Source organism: Falco rusticolus, chromosome 5 (genome assembly GCF_015220075.1).
Source record: "Falco rusticolus isolate bFalRus1 chromosome 5, bFalRus1.pri, whole genome shotgun sequence".
Lineage (NCBI taxonomy): Eukaryota > Metazoa > Chordata > Aves > Falconiformes > Falconidae > Falco > Falco rusticolus.
The window spans coordinates 1,881,916-1,898,761 of NC_051191.1; the positions used below are offsets into that span (position 1 = coordinate 1,881,916).

At 41.8% G+C, this 16,846-nt stretch overlaps 1 protein-coding gene across 2 annotated transcripts in view; it reads left to right on the forward strand.

Annotated features, from left to right (window-relative positions):
• GRAMD4 (GRAM domain containing 4) overlaps window positions 1-16,846 on the forward strand; it is an 84,180-nt gene that overhangs the window by 22,913 nt on the left and 44,421 nt on the right. For both annotated transcript variants that reach the window (XM_037389508.1, XM_037389509.1), the window contains exons 2-3: window positions 2,902-3,112; window positions 11,829-11,949. In XM_037389508.1, coding sequence (XP_037245405.1) covers window positions 2,902-3,112; window positions 11,829-11,949 — 332 coding nt within the window. The remainder of the gene's footprint in view (window positions 1-2,901; window positions 3,113-11,828; window positions 11,950-16,846) is intronic.

Genomic DNA, 16,846 nt, shown 5'->3' on the forward strand with positions numbered 1-16,846 from the left:
AAAATATTTATGCTGATGACATCTCTTTTTGCTAGCCTCTGTGTTACAGAATTTAAGCTGACTCTTCAGTGGATTGATCTGTTAGTGCTTTAAAGAAAGGTTTGCATTTTTAAAAGACCAGGTGGTAACACTCTTAAGGGTAAGTACATCAGTTTTACTAGTAAAAAATACCATAAATGTATTCATGGATACATCTGTTGGTGAGGTTATTCTGTGACCTAGGGCTGACATACATGAACCGTCCGTCCTAGGAGGAGGCTGGAGTTTAGGACTTCATGTTCCCAAACGGTGTCCATCCCCCAAGCAGTTACACCGCTGGGTCTTTTCGCTGGCCTTGTGGGTCTTGCATTCTTTGTTGCCTGAAAGCAAAGCTTGAAGAGTTGGAGATTGCTCTGTCTCAAGATGTTTTTGTTGCCTCTCACTTGCTTTGTGTGGTAAGTGAATGTGAATTCACTCTAAGGATAAAACTGAATTCGGATCTTGAAATGTCCATTGAAATGCTATATATGCCAGGCAATAAGAAGAGGTCCAGATCCAGCCCTGGTTTTTGGGGAATGTTGGGTAAATGTGGCTATGACGGGAGAATGCTGAGGACTCCCTGATTCAGCCCAGGACAGCAGAGCTCGTCTGCAGCCTTGAGTTCGCTGCTCCATCCGTAAGAGGGATGGAGAAGGCTTGGAATGAGTGCTTGTCCTTCGTTGGCATGGGCTGATGAGTGCCGACCAGAAAAGGGATAGCACTCTACTATTCTTATTATTTCTTCGCATAGCTGTATCATTAGCAGTGACAGCACAAACGGGGTTTGGTTTACAGCTGCTTCGCCGTAGGTCTGACTTGCATGGTATGTAAAACTGGCTGAACACAGATGGAGATCTTTGAGATGGGAGGGAGCAGGAGACAATTGTGCTGGTGCTTATCGGAGGTTTAAACTTGCCTGATAGCATTTGTTCTTCCGTTGCTATTAATAGTAGAGCCTACAGATATTTCTGGATGTGATAGCTGACAAGTTTCTTCATCAAATAGTCAATGAATGAGCAAGAAGTGTTTCTATTTTAAACTTAACTTTGACGAGTAATAGAACTTCAAAGAAAAGCTCTTCATAGAAAATAACCTCGGGTGTGAGTTACTGCAAGTGATTCTCTTTCAGTGGAAGATTAAACATGGGGCTGCAACTTTAAGCATCTCTGATAAAGGAACAGTTTTGCGGGAGTTTTTGCCAGCTGCACTATAGGGAATTTGTATTAGTTTCAAACTTCTGTGTTTAAGTGAAGGTGCTAATAAATCTTGGCAGAGTTGCAAACTAACGCAGATTTTGAAGGGAGTGATTTGGTTTGAACTTGGTGTCAACAGTCACTGCCAAAGTGTTAGGGTAAGTGGAGAATCCTCAGGGAAAGTTGAAGAGCTCTGTTGGAAGGAGGTTTGTGTTAGGAGGTGAGAGTTGCCTCAAGTGCAAAGGCTGTGGGAGCAAAAGCCTCTTCTTTGTTGCTCTTTATTTACACTCCTGAAGTGACGGATGTCTAAATCTTTTCCTTTTTCATTTCACACCAGAGTCTGGGGTGCTGTGCCATGACTCTAAGTGTATTTTTTAATGAAGAGGAGGACAGTGCTGACCATAGGGGAAAAAAAAGATACAAATAGGAACAGGTGCCTCAAAATGTGGACTGCAAAAATCCATTTGGGAGAGCATTGTGGCACCTTCCAAATGACTGCTCTGAGCTGAGGAACAGACTTTGTAAGAGAGAAAATTGTGGCAGGTTTGTTACAAACTGCTAGAGCGCTGGCTTGCTGGAGTGGCAGGATCAAGGAACGAACTTCTTTAAAAAATGATGGAGCTTGGTTGGGAACTTCGGTGCAGGGTGTGTTACATAGCACTGAATCAGACTGATCTGGCAGTTCTGGTTTAAATCAGAAATCGTACAGTGCAGTGACTTGGAAAGCTACCATTACAGCGAGTTTACATATATTAATTAAGCGTTTTTCTGTTGTCTTAAAGCAAAATGCTTCTCCCAGTATGATTTAAGGTATAGAATTCAAGTATTGCTCATGTCAAATACTGCCTGTGGAAGTGAAGTGTCCTGGACATTTCTCATTCCTCTGGATGCTGTGGCACCTGCACAGTCTGCAAAAGTACTGGCTGTGCTGTTTCTCTTACAGTAAAGTTTTGGTTGTACTAGTTTTAAAAAATTGTGAAAACATCACTGATAAAGTGATTCTCCTTTCTGTCTCAAAGGGAGTAATAGAAATCCAGTGAAGGGCATACAAAATTGTCAATAGTGGTGATTTTAAGGATTTTGGCAGTGCATTTGAATGTGTGTTATGATCAATTTCAACAATCTCTAGTTTTTGGTGGCGTCTTCTGCATGGCGTCTGTCTGGCGGCTTTCTTCAATAAACCTTTGGTACTTTCTGTTTTCTTAGCCCAAAGCAGTAGAGAGATATGAGAGCCTCCTTACTTTCTTGCTGCAGTTTTTCTGGGAATTTAAAGATCGGTTGTGAGGCTTAGTGGATTTTCATGTCTTTGATTAGAAATATCAGTGAGCTGAAGAATGAGGACTTTTCAGCCAGACTTTTTTTTGTTTCAAGTAACCTGTTAGGAACTGACTTCCTAATCTTTCTTTGGAGTCCAGGTTGTTAGCTTGTGCCCATTCTGACTTGCTTTAAAAATAGCCATGAGAAAGAGGCCATAATAGTGTGGGAAGGCGGTAAATCATCAACTACTGAAAAACAAACCATGCATCTGTTACACTGTGGAAAAAAATGTCTGTTAAAAAGCTGCAGCATGTTTTTCCTCCAGTGGCAGAAGGCCCTTGAAAGATGGTTAGAAGTAGTTAGCGATTAGAATGTGTGCATTTAGGTTTATTGTAAGCTTTCTAAAGCTCTCTTGATGTCTTGTTTCTTGCAGAGACTCCAACCGTCATGTTAAGGTAAAGCAGAAAAGTGCAGTGCTGAACATGCTAAAGAAGTTGGACAAAATAAGGTTCAGAGGTCACAAGAGAGATGAGTTCCTTGATTTAGCAGAGTCTCCAAATGCTTCAGACACTGAATGTGGAGATGAAATCCCGGTGAAAATACCTCGAACGTCAACTCGAGACAATGAAGAGCTGAGAGACCCTGTAAGTGCTTGATTTAAGTATCATTATATTATGCTACATAGTTGTCAGGCAGAACATTAACAGGAATTAACAATTCTTTGTCCCTATGTTTTGGATTTAACACAAGGCTTCCATTTTGTGGAAAGATCAATTTATTTCTTAGTATTAGGGTCCCCTGTCCCTGCTATTAATTTTAGATGTTGTGGGTTGACAGGTTGTTAACCTAGGCTGTGCTTCTGAATGCTGTCTGGTTTTTATTTGTTGAATTACTAATGAACACATCTGAAGGAAAGACTTCTATTCAGTCTGAGGAGCTCAGATCTGCTCAAATGAAGGGAGAAGAAACAGGACTTCTGGTGACTTCATTAGAGTTAGAGGGTCACACCACCCTGTTCTTGGCTGCAGTGTTGTATCCAGTAGTGCTTCCATGCTATAGAGCGAAACTAAACCTATGCAGGAGGTGCTAAAAATTTTTGGTGCTTGTAAGCCGGAGCACCCATATGTTTTTAAAAGACACTGTTGCAGGAAAAGTTAAGTAGTGGTTAAGAAGAAAAAATCCTGCTTTAACTGTTCAAAAATGGCTGTGGATCCTTGAGCTTGGCGTGCTACAATCTAAATTAAGATTTATCCATTTAAGTGTATTCTAGAATGTGACTTGGAAGTCAGAATTTGTACAACTCTCTATATAGAAACTCACCGTGCAGGTTTTATCCCCAAAATGTGGTCATGCTGTTGTCTGAAAGCTCATTTCTAGAAGCACAAGGCTTGCTCACTGCAAGTTTTAAACTAAAAGACTTCAAACCGCATATGCTTAAGTGTCTCGTTTGGGATTGGCATCTTGTATCCTGTTCTGTAGCTATTAGGTTTTTTAAATTTAAATGGGTTTGTATGGTATCACATACAGTCCTGCTTATATGGAGCTCTTTTGCCCATTGTTTTTGTTTTTGTTTTTCCCTATGATCATGGAACAAATGAGGAGTAGTCACAGAGCATTTTTCAGTAACAAAAATATTTTTGGTCTATTGTATGCAAATCCTCAACTTGCTCAGACAAGGAAGTCTGTTGAATGCCTTTCCTTTGCTATTAGTCTACTGAAGACATCTGTCATTTGTTAAGATGCACATATTGTGTATACTGGGACAAATCTGTGCTGCTGCCTTTCCAACATGGTATTTTTTGAGTTTTTTGTAGGTAAATACTGCTTTATTTTCATTAAACTCAAGGCATTGTATTTATGTGTAGAGAGCAGGGAATACCTTTTGTATCTAATCAGAAGAATCTGGATGGCAGAGCTGGAAGCTACAGAAAAATTTTTCTTAAACCCTCGATACTATTTTCTGTATTTCTTTAGGGTAGTAGCTCCAGAGTGGTATGGCTGAGGCAATAGCAAGGTAAACCTACAGTTTTGACTAGTTATAAAGCCTTATGGCTACACATCTGCGGTGATGGTCTCCGTTTTCTCAAGTCGGTGAGCTCTCTGCTGAGAAAGTAACTTGAAGAGAAACACTTTTCTTTCTGGTTGATTGCATACCGTTAAGTAGGCTGTTGTGATCCAAGTCCTTGGGATACACTTGAGTGTTGTTCTTTAAAAACGGAGAAAGGGAGAGAGGAAAGCAGCAACAGCATCAGACTTACTGTTGTGCCCTGCTTCTGATGTTCGGGAGCTCCAAACCCAGTGTGATGCTGGGACAACCTAAGAGCAGCAGCTGTGTTACAGACATGTTACAGGCACAAGCAAAATAAGCAAACGTGTATGAGATCTGATGTATAAAGGCTATGTTTCAGATATGTATAAGTTTGGGGGATTAGCACTTGTCCCTCACAGACATCTGCCCACTAAGTGCTGCTGCCCATCCATAAAATGAAGGGAGAAGAAATAATCCCCTGTGCTGCAGAGGTGCCAGGACTAGAGAAAGTAATGTTTGTGTGTTTAAGTCAATATTAAAATAGTGGCTGAGATCGTGTGAACAGGATGATTCTGAATTATGTCTCTGTTTCTTACTGAGATCATATGGTTAAATTGGCCTGAGCTGTTTTTAATTCAGTGACTCAAACTCAAATCTTGTGTTGCTTATATAGGGTGGTTTTCTTTTATAGGCTCTGTAAGCAATTTAGAATTATACTTTTATTACAATGATCATGAGAAGACCAAGTCTTACTGGATTCTTCCTGTTTAATACCTTTGGGGACTGTTGAAAGCATATAAAAGTCAATGCAAGTCTTGTGTGTAAATTGAAGTTAGGCTGCATGTCTGTTCAGATAGATGGGATCTGTGTTGCTGCACAGTTTCTATTAAAATCTGAGTACAGAACTCCTCATGGGCTTGAAAGAGTAAGATTGGTGGCTTGGAACTGAGCATAGGCATGCAGAATTTGAGTCCTGGTCCCCTTATCTGCGTCTTCGATACACAGATGTCTCTGACTCCACTGTCAGCCATTCCCTTCATAAAGGCTTCGTCTCAGCCCCTCTCTACTTATCCTGCCTCCCCACCCCCCCACCCCCTTTTTTTTTTTTTTTTTTACTTTTTTTCTCAGTCTGGTGTATTAAATCATTACAGAGCCATTAAAGATAGATCTCAGTCTATTAGAAGAACAGTACAGCACAGTCACATGAATGAAAGGCCCTTCTGTACTGTGCCTCAGGGGCACATAGTGCACTTAGAAATGCGCACATTAGGTGCCTCTTCTTTATGCATGTGTCTGAACTTGACAAGCGTATGCAAAAACTTGCCACAAATGGAGGTTTCAGAGTAAAAAGCCTTGTTGTAAAAGCTTGTGATTGCAGACCCCTGACCATCTGCAAAGAGGAGCATCCTCTGTTGCACACCTCCAACAAGTGAACATTCAGTCCCCCGCCACAGATACAGCAGTGGGGCTTAGTCCCAACACTTCACGTCTACTGAAGTAGCATGTGCAAAATTTATGCCCCGCAGAAGGACAGAAGGGGTGGGCAGATGAGGTCATTTGATATTTTTTTATCTTAGAACTGTGAGCTCTACCTATTTAGTTGAAAAATAAACATCCTAACTCATATTGGGTAAAGCACACAGCTAGCTCCTGGTAGGAGGGCCCTGGGATTGGAAGGATTTGTTGTTCTCCTTTGAATTCTCCTTGGTGGTTTCTGAGAGTTTTGTTCAAATGTGTCTTATTCTTAATCTGAACTACTTTGGTCTCAGTTTACAGGCTGGCTGTTTGCTCATGGGGGTACTTTTCCCCCTCTCATTTATGTGCTCTGACTACCAGGTATGTCTGAGGTCTCTGTGGGTACCTGGAGGCTGTGATCAGACCATAGCCAAAACAGCCGTGTTGGTTAACAAATTAACCCTTTGCGAAGCATCTCTTTTGGTTCCTGCATGACTTCCCAGATTTCTTCCTCCCTTCCCTCTTTACCATAGGTGTTTGGTTGCTTTTTTTGTCAAAGCAAAGAGATTCAGCGCTGTATGCAGCACTGTTATTTCTGCACTGTATGATGTTTTGTAAAAACATCACCGTTGTGAAATAGGTAGAGGGGGGTAACATGGTCCGTTCCTGCTTCCTAATAATGAATGTATTAGCATTTGTCTTGTTGAGACATTGGAAATTCAGGTCGTGTTGCTTGCTCAGTAATTAAAGTCCCCTTTATTCGGTGCCATCGTGGTTTCCTATTCTGTAGATACAACATGGATTTCTTCTGGCTAGATGATGATTCTGCACCTAAAAAAGGTTGAAAACATTGCTCTGGCAATTTGATCTGCTGAGATGCAAATGTTCACTGAGGGAGACTGTGGCCTGAAAATCACAGCCTGTCCTTGTATTTGCTGGTTCTGGTTTGATTTACCTCTTGTTAACTTATGTCTTGTCCTTTTGTGCTGTAGATGAATTTATGTACTCTTAATGTGACAAGTGTTCCGTTTTTATAAAAGGGGACAAAACGTTCAGTACAGTGTACAGGCATATGAATGAACTCAGTGCAGAGGAGGATCATGTCCCCTTTGGCAAAGGGGGGGAAAGAACAAATTTGTGTCTAAACCCAGGGAGGTTCTGCACTGACCTGGCAGTGAAAATTGCGAGTCGAAGTGCTCTCGTACCTGGCATATTGTACTGAAAGCAGTCTACATATGCAAGTTCCGTGCCAGTGTGCTAGGATTAAATCTGAATTATTGTGGTACAGAAAACATTATTTTAATTGCTGTGCCAGTACAGTTCGGCTTTTCCTGAAACATGTCAATTAAAACCTTAAATGCTTCTGTATCAGTCACCTCATTTACAGTGATTAGAAGGTATAAAGCGTGATGTTTGGAAGGTACAAAGTGGGATGCAAACATTAGTTAAGATATTAAAGTCTCTAAACCTGGCTAACACTAGATTTTTTTTAAAATTTATGTAAAATGCAGCTGTGTTTTAGGACCTTGCCGACACGCGTATGCTTCCAAGAATAGCTACTAAGGATTAACTATTCATGCAGATGCTTTTGTTCTTGAGCAGCACGGTTGGGTTTTCCCTTTCCTTACAGCAGGTAAATGCAACAGCCACAGGGAACCCTTTTGTAATTTGAAGTAAGAAAATGCACATGAAGTATCAGTTGAGAAACTCGAGAGGGTACAACCTCTCTAGACAAGCTCTGTAGTTTGTTGTATTAGTGAAGACTTTTTTTTTTTGGTGCTCAGATGAATGCAAGTTAAAGTTTTGTATTTTAAACTACCTCTTCTGTGTCGTGAACTGGCCGCTGTCAGGCCCTGAGGAGTGACTTGGGTGGATGGTTATACCCTTGGGTTTGCCATGCCGTGTTCTTGTTGCTCATCGTCCTCTGTGTTTGTGAACTGCTTCTCTCTAAGTTAATGACAAACTTGGAAATTAGACCAGCATTTTGTTAGGTATTCCTAGAGAAAAGTCGCCCACGTAGGATGTCCTGCAGGTAGAATAACAGGAGAGAGTTGGCCAGTTATGTTTCTGTGTGATGCTGAAGCTGTGCGGAGAGGACAGATCCACATCTGCTCGGTTAAGAAGTGACTTTAGACCTTTTCTGTGGCTGTGCGGTGACAGTGGTGTTGGCACTCGGTGCACAGAACAAAATCCCAGGGCTTGCAGGATGATGGGGGTTTGGGAAGGGAAGTCAGAGAACTCCCAGGTTGGGAGGTGCTGTCAGTAAAAGCCGGAGGTGCAGGTGGCTTGAAAGAGACATTTGTGGGGACATGTGGTTTCTCAGATCTGGAGCTGGATGTGGCTTGAAGCAGCAACTCTGAACTCTGATAGTGGATTAGAGGCAGTCTGTCTTTAGACAGAATTCTTCCTTTAACCCCTCTGCCTCTGCGCTCAACTCTGCATTTTGCTGGTTTCCTAGACAGTGCCAAGCCTTGTGTGTAGTCTTCACTAAGTAATAGTGATTGCCAACATTTTAAGAGGGCTCCTGTGTGAAATAATGTTGGAGAGAGGCAGAAGGAAAAGCAGAAATCTGTGGAAGCCTTCAAGGCTTTTACTGTGAGTCAGAAGAAGAAAGGACATCTGTACAGTACAGTGTAGTTTAATCCAGCTGAGTCCCAGCACTAGCCTACAGAGGCAGCAAAAAGGAGAAACTTTTACCCAACTAACACAACACAATTTTTGTTAACTTGAGAGTTGAATCAGGTATGCTAACTTCAGACAGAGGTACTTTTTGAAATCAGAGGCGAACAGCTGACCTCCGGCAAATGTATAGACCTTATTTCTTACCTTTTTAGCCTGTTAACACCTCTTGACAGAGCAAGGTTTGTTGGTGTGGGGAAAAAACTTCCAGGACAAAAGAATCATCTGCTTAAATGTCTCCCTTATCACTGTCCTGGGCATGCCAAGTTTTCTGTTGAGTTGTATGTAATTGTATGTCATTGAATTGTAATGAATACAATAATGGATCGTATTCATTAATATGTCATGGTGTCACTAATTTTGGAAATTGGGTGCTTTATTTTCCACCAAACTTGTATCACTGTGTGTCTTACTACTATGGTTAAGCCATTTTATTATTAAACAATAATTACATGATCTTGCTCCTAGTGTTCTTAGCAAGCACTCTTATGTTTTACCTTACTGGATATTTTTTTTCTTCTTTTTTTTTTTCTAACTTAGGAAGTCATTGTAAATTTTTTTTTTTTGTTAGTTTAATGGTGTACCTCCTGATATCTAACACATCAACTGATGTCAGACTTCTTGGGTCCAATGCCTTCGCAGATATACACATTTGGAAACTGTCAGAATGAGTCCTGGTAACTCGTATCACTGTCTCCAGTGCTACGCACCTCTTGCTTTTTCCTTCACCCTGAGAGGCACAGTCAAGGTATCCCGGGCTTTAATTAATGACTTAACATCTCTGAAGAAGCAAAAGTGGAGCTGGTTCTCTAGATGGATTTCTGAAGTGTAGGTTGTCTCTGAATGAAATATCTTGAGTATCTTCAGTAAGCATATTCAAGTTTTCATTCTCAGGTATTTGCTAGCTCCTTTCTTCTCCCTCTCCTCAGCCTTTTGCTTGTGTCCTTGCCGCAGTGCATGGGGTTGGGGACCAGAGACTGGCTGGGCAGGATCCAGCTGCTGTCTAAGCAGTGGGCTGATGCTCAGAGCCTGGGCGCATTCCTGATGAGCACAGCATCTTGCTCTTTGACCTGTACGTGGTTTTATTTATTTATTTATTCATTCATTTTTAAGCAGTGGCACTGTTTCTTTAGACAGCTTCATACGAATTCCTGTGTACTGGGAGCAAAGATGGTCCCATTGTATCAGATGTGGATTATACAATGTAGAGAGCCATGCTTTAATGCTTGGGCAGCAATCTGGATTTCAGTAACACTTTCCTTGTGCCTGCCTGTGGAGTGTGTTGTAAGGGTACTGCTGTTTGACTTCATGCACACCATCCTCCTTGGGGCTCTCCCAAGTGTTTGGCAAGTGATAACACTAAATCTTGCAGCCTAAATATATATGACCCAGCTGTATAGGTAAGAAATCAACACAGGTGAGTTGCCGTGCCATGCTCTTCTGAAAAGGGGAAGCTGTTACTCTTCAGCCGTGGCTGGAGTGGTTGTAAATGGCATGTCTTACTGCACCTCTCTGGCTAAAGACAGGTGTGGATGGGAAATGTGGAGCACAGGGAGGAGGACGCTGTGCTGCAGTTCCCGGTGTGGGGACTGCCCTGGGGTCTGTCAGTCTCTGCTGTGGCACGGTTTGTGCCGGCTCCAAAATAGGAAGCAGCAGAGGGCTGCTGCAAAGCTAACGGCTTCTGCTCCTCCTTGGGGCCAGCAGCCTTGGCAGAGTGCTGTGTGGGTGTGCACTGCATTTAGGACTGGAGAAGGCATCTCTGCTTGGCACTGTATCGAGCAAGCCCAGGTGGGGAGTTGGTGCCAGGTAAATGCTGTGCAGTAAATGCCTACAGAGTGCTTGCTAATTTGCCTGTATAGAAAAATTCTGAGGCTTAAATTCAGCATCTGTTCAGCTCAAGCAAGGAAACAGATGCTTAATAGGTGTCTCCACACTGTTTTATCTTAAAAGTGTAAAATATTCCCAACAGTGAAAGTACTTTGCTGTCAGAGAGCTCTCGGCAGTTCTTTCCTAAAGCATAAAAAAAGGTTTTTTTAATTAACACTCCTGTAAATTAGTCGAGTTCGTGTATATATATGATCTAAGCTGTCATGGTTAAATGTATGCAAGCTGACTTTTGAAAGCAATACAATTCCTGTATGTTTTCAGGGCTCAAATGAGGGATAGGGGAATGCATAAGAGAGGTAAATAAATCCCCTTTTGTCTTGAGATCATTTCTTAGATGTAGGCTTCTGTAATCTAGCGCTTTGATTTTGAGTTTAAGCTGTTGGAGAAGCTCCTGTAATTCTTGTCGACAGTCTTTTTGTACCGGCTGGGGACAGTGCGCAGTGCCTGAACAACCATTACCCAAGAGATGCCCTCACCCACCCTTTCCCCTGCTGTCTGAAAACGCCTGCTTTATGAGAGAAAGATAGCATCACCTGCCTTCTGCTGTGTGGGCTTGGGGTTTTTCTGTGCTCACTTTGTGGAGGTGGTGGTTGTCACTGCTTTTCCTAACTAATCAAATTGCTCTTTAATTCCTGCATTCTGCAGTGTTTCCAGTTCTGAGTTCGTTCAAGGGATGCTGGTAAATCTGTCAAGACACACAGTCTCCTTACTCCCTCTTCTCCTGGTCTGCCAGGAGGAGCTTCTGGGCACCATCCTTCAGCAGTAACTGGGCAGTACTGGAGGTGAGGGAGTGGGGGACCCCTTCCTTGTAGAGAGTTGTCTTCAGAATTACACATTACATGAATGGATATTAAAATATACAATATATGTTTTTTAATGATTTAGTAAATATCTAGAAAAGTATTACTTTTGCTAGCCTCACAGTTTTATATGTAAAGTGTGTTGCATTGACCATTCATTTAATGGGAAGAGGAGAGGGATGGTGTAAATACACCTTTTAAATCAGCAGAAGAAGGGCTAAATGATGATGCAGCACAACTGGTAAGGAGGGGGAAATATCTTTCTTTTCTGTAACTCCCTGAGGTTTCCAGAAGTGCGTTCTGTAAACCCACATGGGAGAGATGCTGTTTGATTAGCTTTCACTCATTTGTTTTGGTAATTTAATGCTGAATAAGAGGCATGCAGAGTTGTTGATACTTGCATGTTTCTCACATGGGTTCTTTACTGCCCAGAAGTCAGGTGATGTATTTAAATGACTCCCCCCAAAAAATGTGCCTCTGAGCTGTGAGTGTGTTTTGCCTTTCTTATAGGCTGGTCCAGGGACCGTCATCATGGCTTCAGGAGTCCAGGATTTTAACAGAACGGAGTCTGACAGACTGAATGAGATTAAAGGTCACCTGGAAATAGCCTTACTGGAAAAACACTTTTTACGTAAGTATAACATTAATGCTCTGTGGAAAGGAATGGCTTAAGGCTGCTGAAATAAGGCTTCTCTAAACTGCAAAAGCTGGCATCAGAATTTCGAGGTGTGCTGATCTGTGGATAGCGTGTGGGCTGATGCTTCCCTAGGAGGAACCTGAAAGCATTCACAGGGTTTCTGGGTCACTTGGATATTTTTTCCCCATTGCATTCGTCACAACATACTTCGCTACATGACAGAAGCTGCTTAGTTGAAGTCTTGATGTTGACATCTGCAGGTTAACTTACAATTAACTCAGCCTTTCATACGGTTGCAATAGGTGTGTTGTTGTCTAGTAGTAATCATAAGAAGAGATTTCTGAAGGGTGACCAATGCATTTCCTTGGCAGCTGTTTCAACAAGTCAGTCTTAAAACACTTCTCTTAACAGTATATAAATTACTAGTAAGTGGTGTAAGAAATAAAAATTTCAAGTGTTACTTGTTTGGGTTTATGCATATGTATATGTGTGTGTGTGTGTGTATACCAGAGAAGATTGTCATTCATGGCTAGAGATACCCGTAAGATCTTTGGGTTTTTATCTCAGCAGTTCTGAACTGCGGACTTGTAAGACAGGATGATTAAAGCCAGAAAAATGGAAGGCAAGCATTCCTTTAACTTGATAAAGTAGTCATCTCTGTAATAAATCAATGAGACTTCTTGCTCAGTAGCTTCCCAAAATGGTCATTTTAATAGATTATTTTTGAACTTCTGAATATGAGGGTTGTTCTTATATATTGGAAGCTTGTCAGATACTTTCTAAGGGGTAGAGGTAACAAGGCTATGGAGTCTATTCAATTTCTAGGTTATTATCTTCAGTGTATTCCTAGGGATTTGGAATTAATTTTCTGTGACTTGTTTATCATTTGACAATATTTCTTTGATATTTTTCCCTCATGTGTATGAGAGGGAGGCTTGATAAAAGAGACAGGGCAAGAATTCATAGCAAGCTGCTATCAACTTCCACTGATAATCTGGAAGAGGTATCATGAGTGGAATATCAAGCCAGAGCTGAAAGCTCTATAACTTGCCTTGTTGGTTTCAGTGATTTATCTGAATTCTTATTTAGCAGTGCAGTCCAGAGTTACCACGTACTCCTTCCATCCCCAAAGACTTATTGCTTAAGCTCCTGTTATGCAGTTGTTTTTTAAACTAGATGGTACATTTGTGATTTCCTGATGTCATCTGATGTGTAACAGAAACAGCAGGACTTCGAGGAACTGATTTCTGATTTGAAATAGGACATACTTTTAGCTATAAAAATATGATACGGTTCCCAAACACTTCTGTGGCTGGTGAATCCATTCTCAGTCCTTAGTATGTGCTTACAATAACTACGTGGAGCACACATTTTTGTAAATATTGGTGAATATTTTTAGTCTTCAGGTTCTTGCTGTAGTTGGAAAACCTTCAGGTCAACTATGTTACTATTCTTAGCTGAAACTTTCTCCTTTGCACAGACCTTTGTAGCAAATTCCAAGGTAACGGGTAATGAGACTCACCCTTTCATGTAAACTTTGAGCAGATGGTTGGAGGTTCAATGGGGTAGTTCAGCTGGGTGACATGAGTCAGTCCTGGGCATCTCCAGCCCTGACCGCTAGGTCAAGAGCTCATCACCAAAGCCTGAGGTTTGCTGTAGCTGCAGTTATGGAGTTGTCCTGACAAGCTAGTTGTAACTCTGTACATGAAAACAAAAGAATAAGAAACTGTTAGAGAAATAAGTGCAGTAAAGCTTATCCCTTATTCCCCTACACCCCATTAAAAATTTTGGGCTGAATTATGTAGCTATCTGTCAGTTGGATTAATGTAGGAGCTCAGTTTTTGGGTGTGGTTCCTGCATTCTTCTATTTTCTTCCTCTGAGTTAATGTTTTCTTTTTTTTTTTTTTAATACTAGAAATGCTTTGTTATTTATTTTCTTCCCAAAAGTGAACTGATGGTGAGCCGAAAAACATTCTTGAAAGGTGCAGTTTGTTTACTTTAAATTGCCCTTGGAAGAAAGACTGATAATTTTTTTTTTTTTTTTTTTTTTTTTTACATCCTATTGCTGCAGCAGGTGTTTTTTAAGGAGGCTAGTCACTCAGCTGTATTTGCATACTATTTTAAATTATGGAATTCCTTAAGGACACCTTGCTATAACTGTACTTTTACATAAACCTTTTGCCACTTCCTTTTACTCCATTCTCTCCAGCGAGGTGTGCCAAAATCAAAGCAACTGCTAGTACGTAGGGGAAATATTTAAAGTTCCACGGATTTTCTTTTTAATGTGTTGAGTTTCTAATCATCAGCCTGACCCTGAGTTTATTTTTGCCTCTTCTATACCTCTCACTTGTATTGGTGTGTTACTAGCCAGGAGGTTTAAAGAGGAGAGGTGTCCTCCCAGCTATACATTATGTATAATGTACACATCTACTGACTTGTGTTGTGTGGGTCTGTAGTTACAGGTGCTTGGCTGAAGGAAGAGTGAACTGCTAGTCTTTAAACTCCATTCAGCCATTAGCAGGCACAGGTAAAATACGCAGTTTGGCCGAGTAGTATTTTCAGTGAAACACATCCCAACCCTAACTGTAACCTCTACGAGCTGCAGAGGAAATTCGGAGCAAATAGTTACTAGAGGCCAGCAGTTGTCTGTAAAGGGAAAATATCCTCATCTAAGATGCCAGATGAATCTCTTCCTTAGCAGAGATAATCTAAACATCTAGAGAAGCGACGGCGGAGAGGAATTGCTTAGTGTGTTGCATAGCTGTAAATGCAAATAAAATGTGACTGGAAGTGCGAGGGGTTTAAGCTGCAGACTGACGGGAGGATGAGGCACACAGAGGAAGGAATCCTGGATAATGACATCTTAAGCAAGGAGGGGGATCATCTGACTCTTCCAGCAAAAGGGCTAAAGCTGCTTTTCCTGCCTATGCAGGAATGGTCTTAATCTCTGTGATCTAATGGCTCCTTCTGAGCCTTATGACAGGAATGCTGAAAACGTGTGCGTTGGGTCTGGTGTGACTGTGCGATCAAGTGGGTTCCTGCAGAACAAGGTTTGAACGGCTGCTGAACGAAGAGTGCAAAGAGCTTGGTCTGCTGGACCTCCAAATGTGAGTGGTTGGAAAAGGCTTTGTCTTGAAGCTCTCGCCACCAGAATCGTCCATGTCTCAAGGACTTTGTGTATTACTTAGCCTTGGTTTTAAAACGTGTGAACACTGCCTTGGTGCTAGCTGAGGGCTCAGGCTGGGAAGGCAACTGCTGGACTGGGGCAGCTAGGTTGATAAGCTAAGGTTAGTAGTTAAGTAAGTAGATAAGTAAGGTTAGTGCTTCCATTTCAAAACCTAGTTGTATCTAAACAAGAAATAAAAGCATGCTTGCTGCTTTTGCATTTGAAAGGCAAAACAATAGGCAGTATCTTTCTGAGTTTGCACCTCACTGAGGTAAACATTCTGCTTTTCTTCCTGTTATTTCTCCTGCTTATGGGAGGGCAATTCTGCAGATGCCAGCACTCTGGTTCTGGCGCTACAAAGTGTTTTGTAAGCACACGTGCACCCTGTGGTTTACATGAAGTATTAGGTAGTTCTCATTCAAGGAAGTTCAAGCCTCTTGCAATACTAATTATAGCAGCTCAGGGAAGGAGATGATGGTAGCAGCAGCTAAGAGTAAACAAAACAGGTGACTGTTAGAGAAGAGGGTTAGTCATGAACTGGTAAATTGAAGAAACGCCACATGAGGAAATACAGACCTCTCCCAGAAGGATTTTGCATTCCACTCTGTACAGCAGGCTGTGGCAAGAGTCTAGGGACTTACAAAACTGCTAGTTTCAGTTATGATTTTTATACCAGCATTACAAAAGAAGACGGGATTATGCTTCTTTCCCATTGAAGCTTCTACTCCTGCACACTCTTCATTCTCATGTGCCTTTTTAAACCATTTATATAACTAATTCCACAGTGTTTTCTCTGGCTTCCACTTTTTGGTATAAATGACCTCATGACTCTTTGTAAGAAGTGACCTAGCAGAATACCGACCTCATAAAAACAGAGCTCTAGAAAACCACGTGTGGTCCTTGGGCAGATGTGGGATGTTAGAAAGTGGCAAACCTTAGAGGCAAATGGTGGTGGTTGTGACCAGCAAAAAATGTGTGCTACAAAGTCCTGTCCTGTTCAGAAATGCTGATACCTCTTCGAACAGCCACAGTAATAGTCAATTTGTTGCATACAATGAAGCTGCATCGGAGTCCAATTACCAACTGTTTCAGAACATCCTTGGTGTAATTTTTCCTGACGTGAAGGTCAAACACCTGCTGCAGTAGTAGAGCTAGAAGAGGGTGAAGGAATAGATTCACTGATTCACTGCACTGGTTTTGCTGTCTTTTTACTGACCTGGCAGCCTATAGTCACCTTTGGTTCAGAAATGTTGAAGCAGAATAAAGAGCTGATTTACGTAGCAGATGAAGTCCCCGATAAGACACTAAGTGGCTGCTGAGTATATTTAAGGCACCCAAATACCATCTGTGGGCCATGGTAGCCATTCCTTACTGGCCAAGGATGCTGCAGCATGGGCTCCTAAATAAAGTATGCTGGTGCTGGTGAGCACTGAGACTGCTGTGGCAGTAGAGCTTACTCTGGGTTTCTCACACCCTTTACACTTCCCCCTAAGCCTCCTTTCATTCATCTTAAAATCCTGCAATCACGAGTGCTTACAGTGTCCCTGGGAGATCTGCATGTGTCCCTTGAGCTTGTGGAGTTCCTCTGATGAGGGCTGTGGTTTATGTATGGTGACTGGTGGGGAGTCTTCTTGAATGTTTTCCTGGCAGTAAAAAGATGTGAGTCCAGGCTTTGCTGCAGAGCTGTCTGTTCACCAGAGCCACTCCTGCTTGCTTTGTACTAGT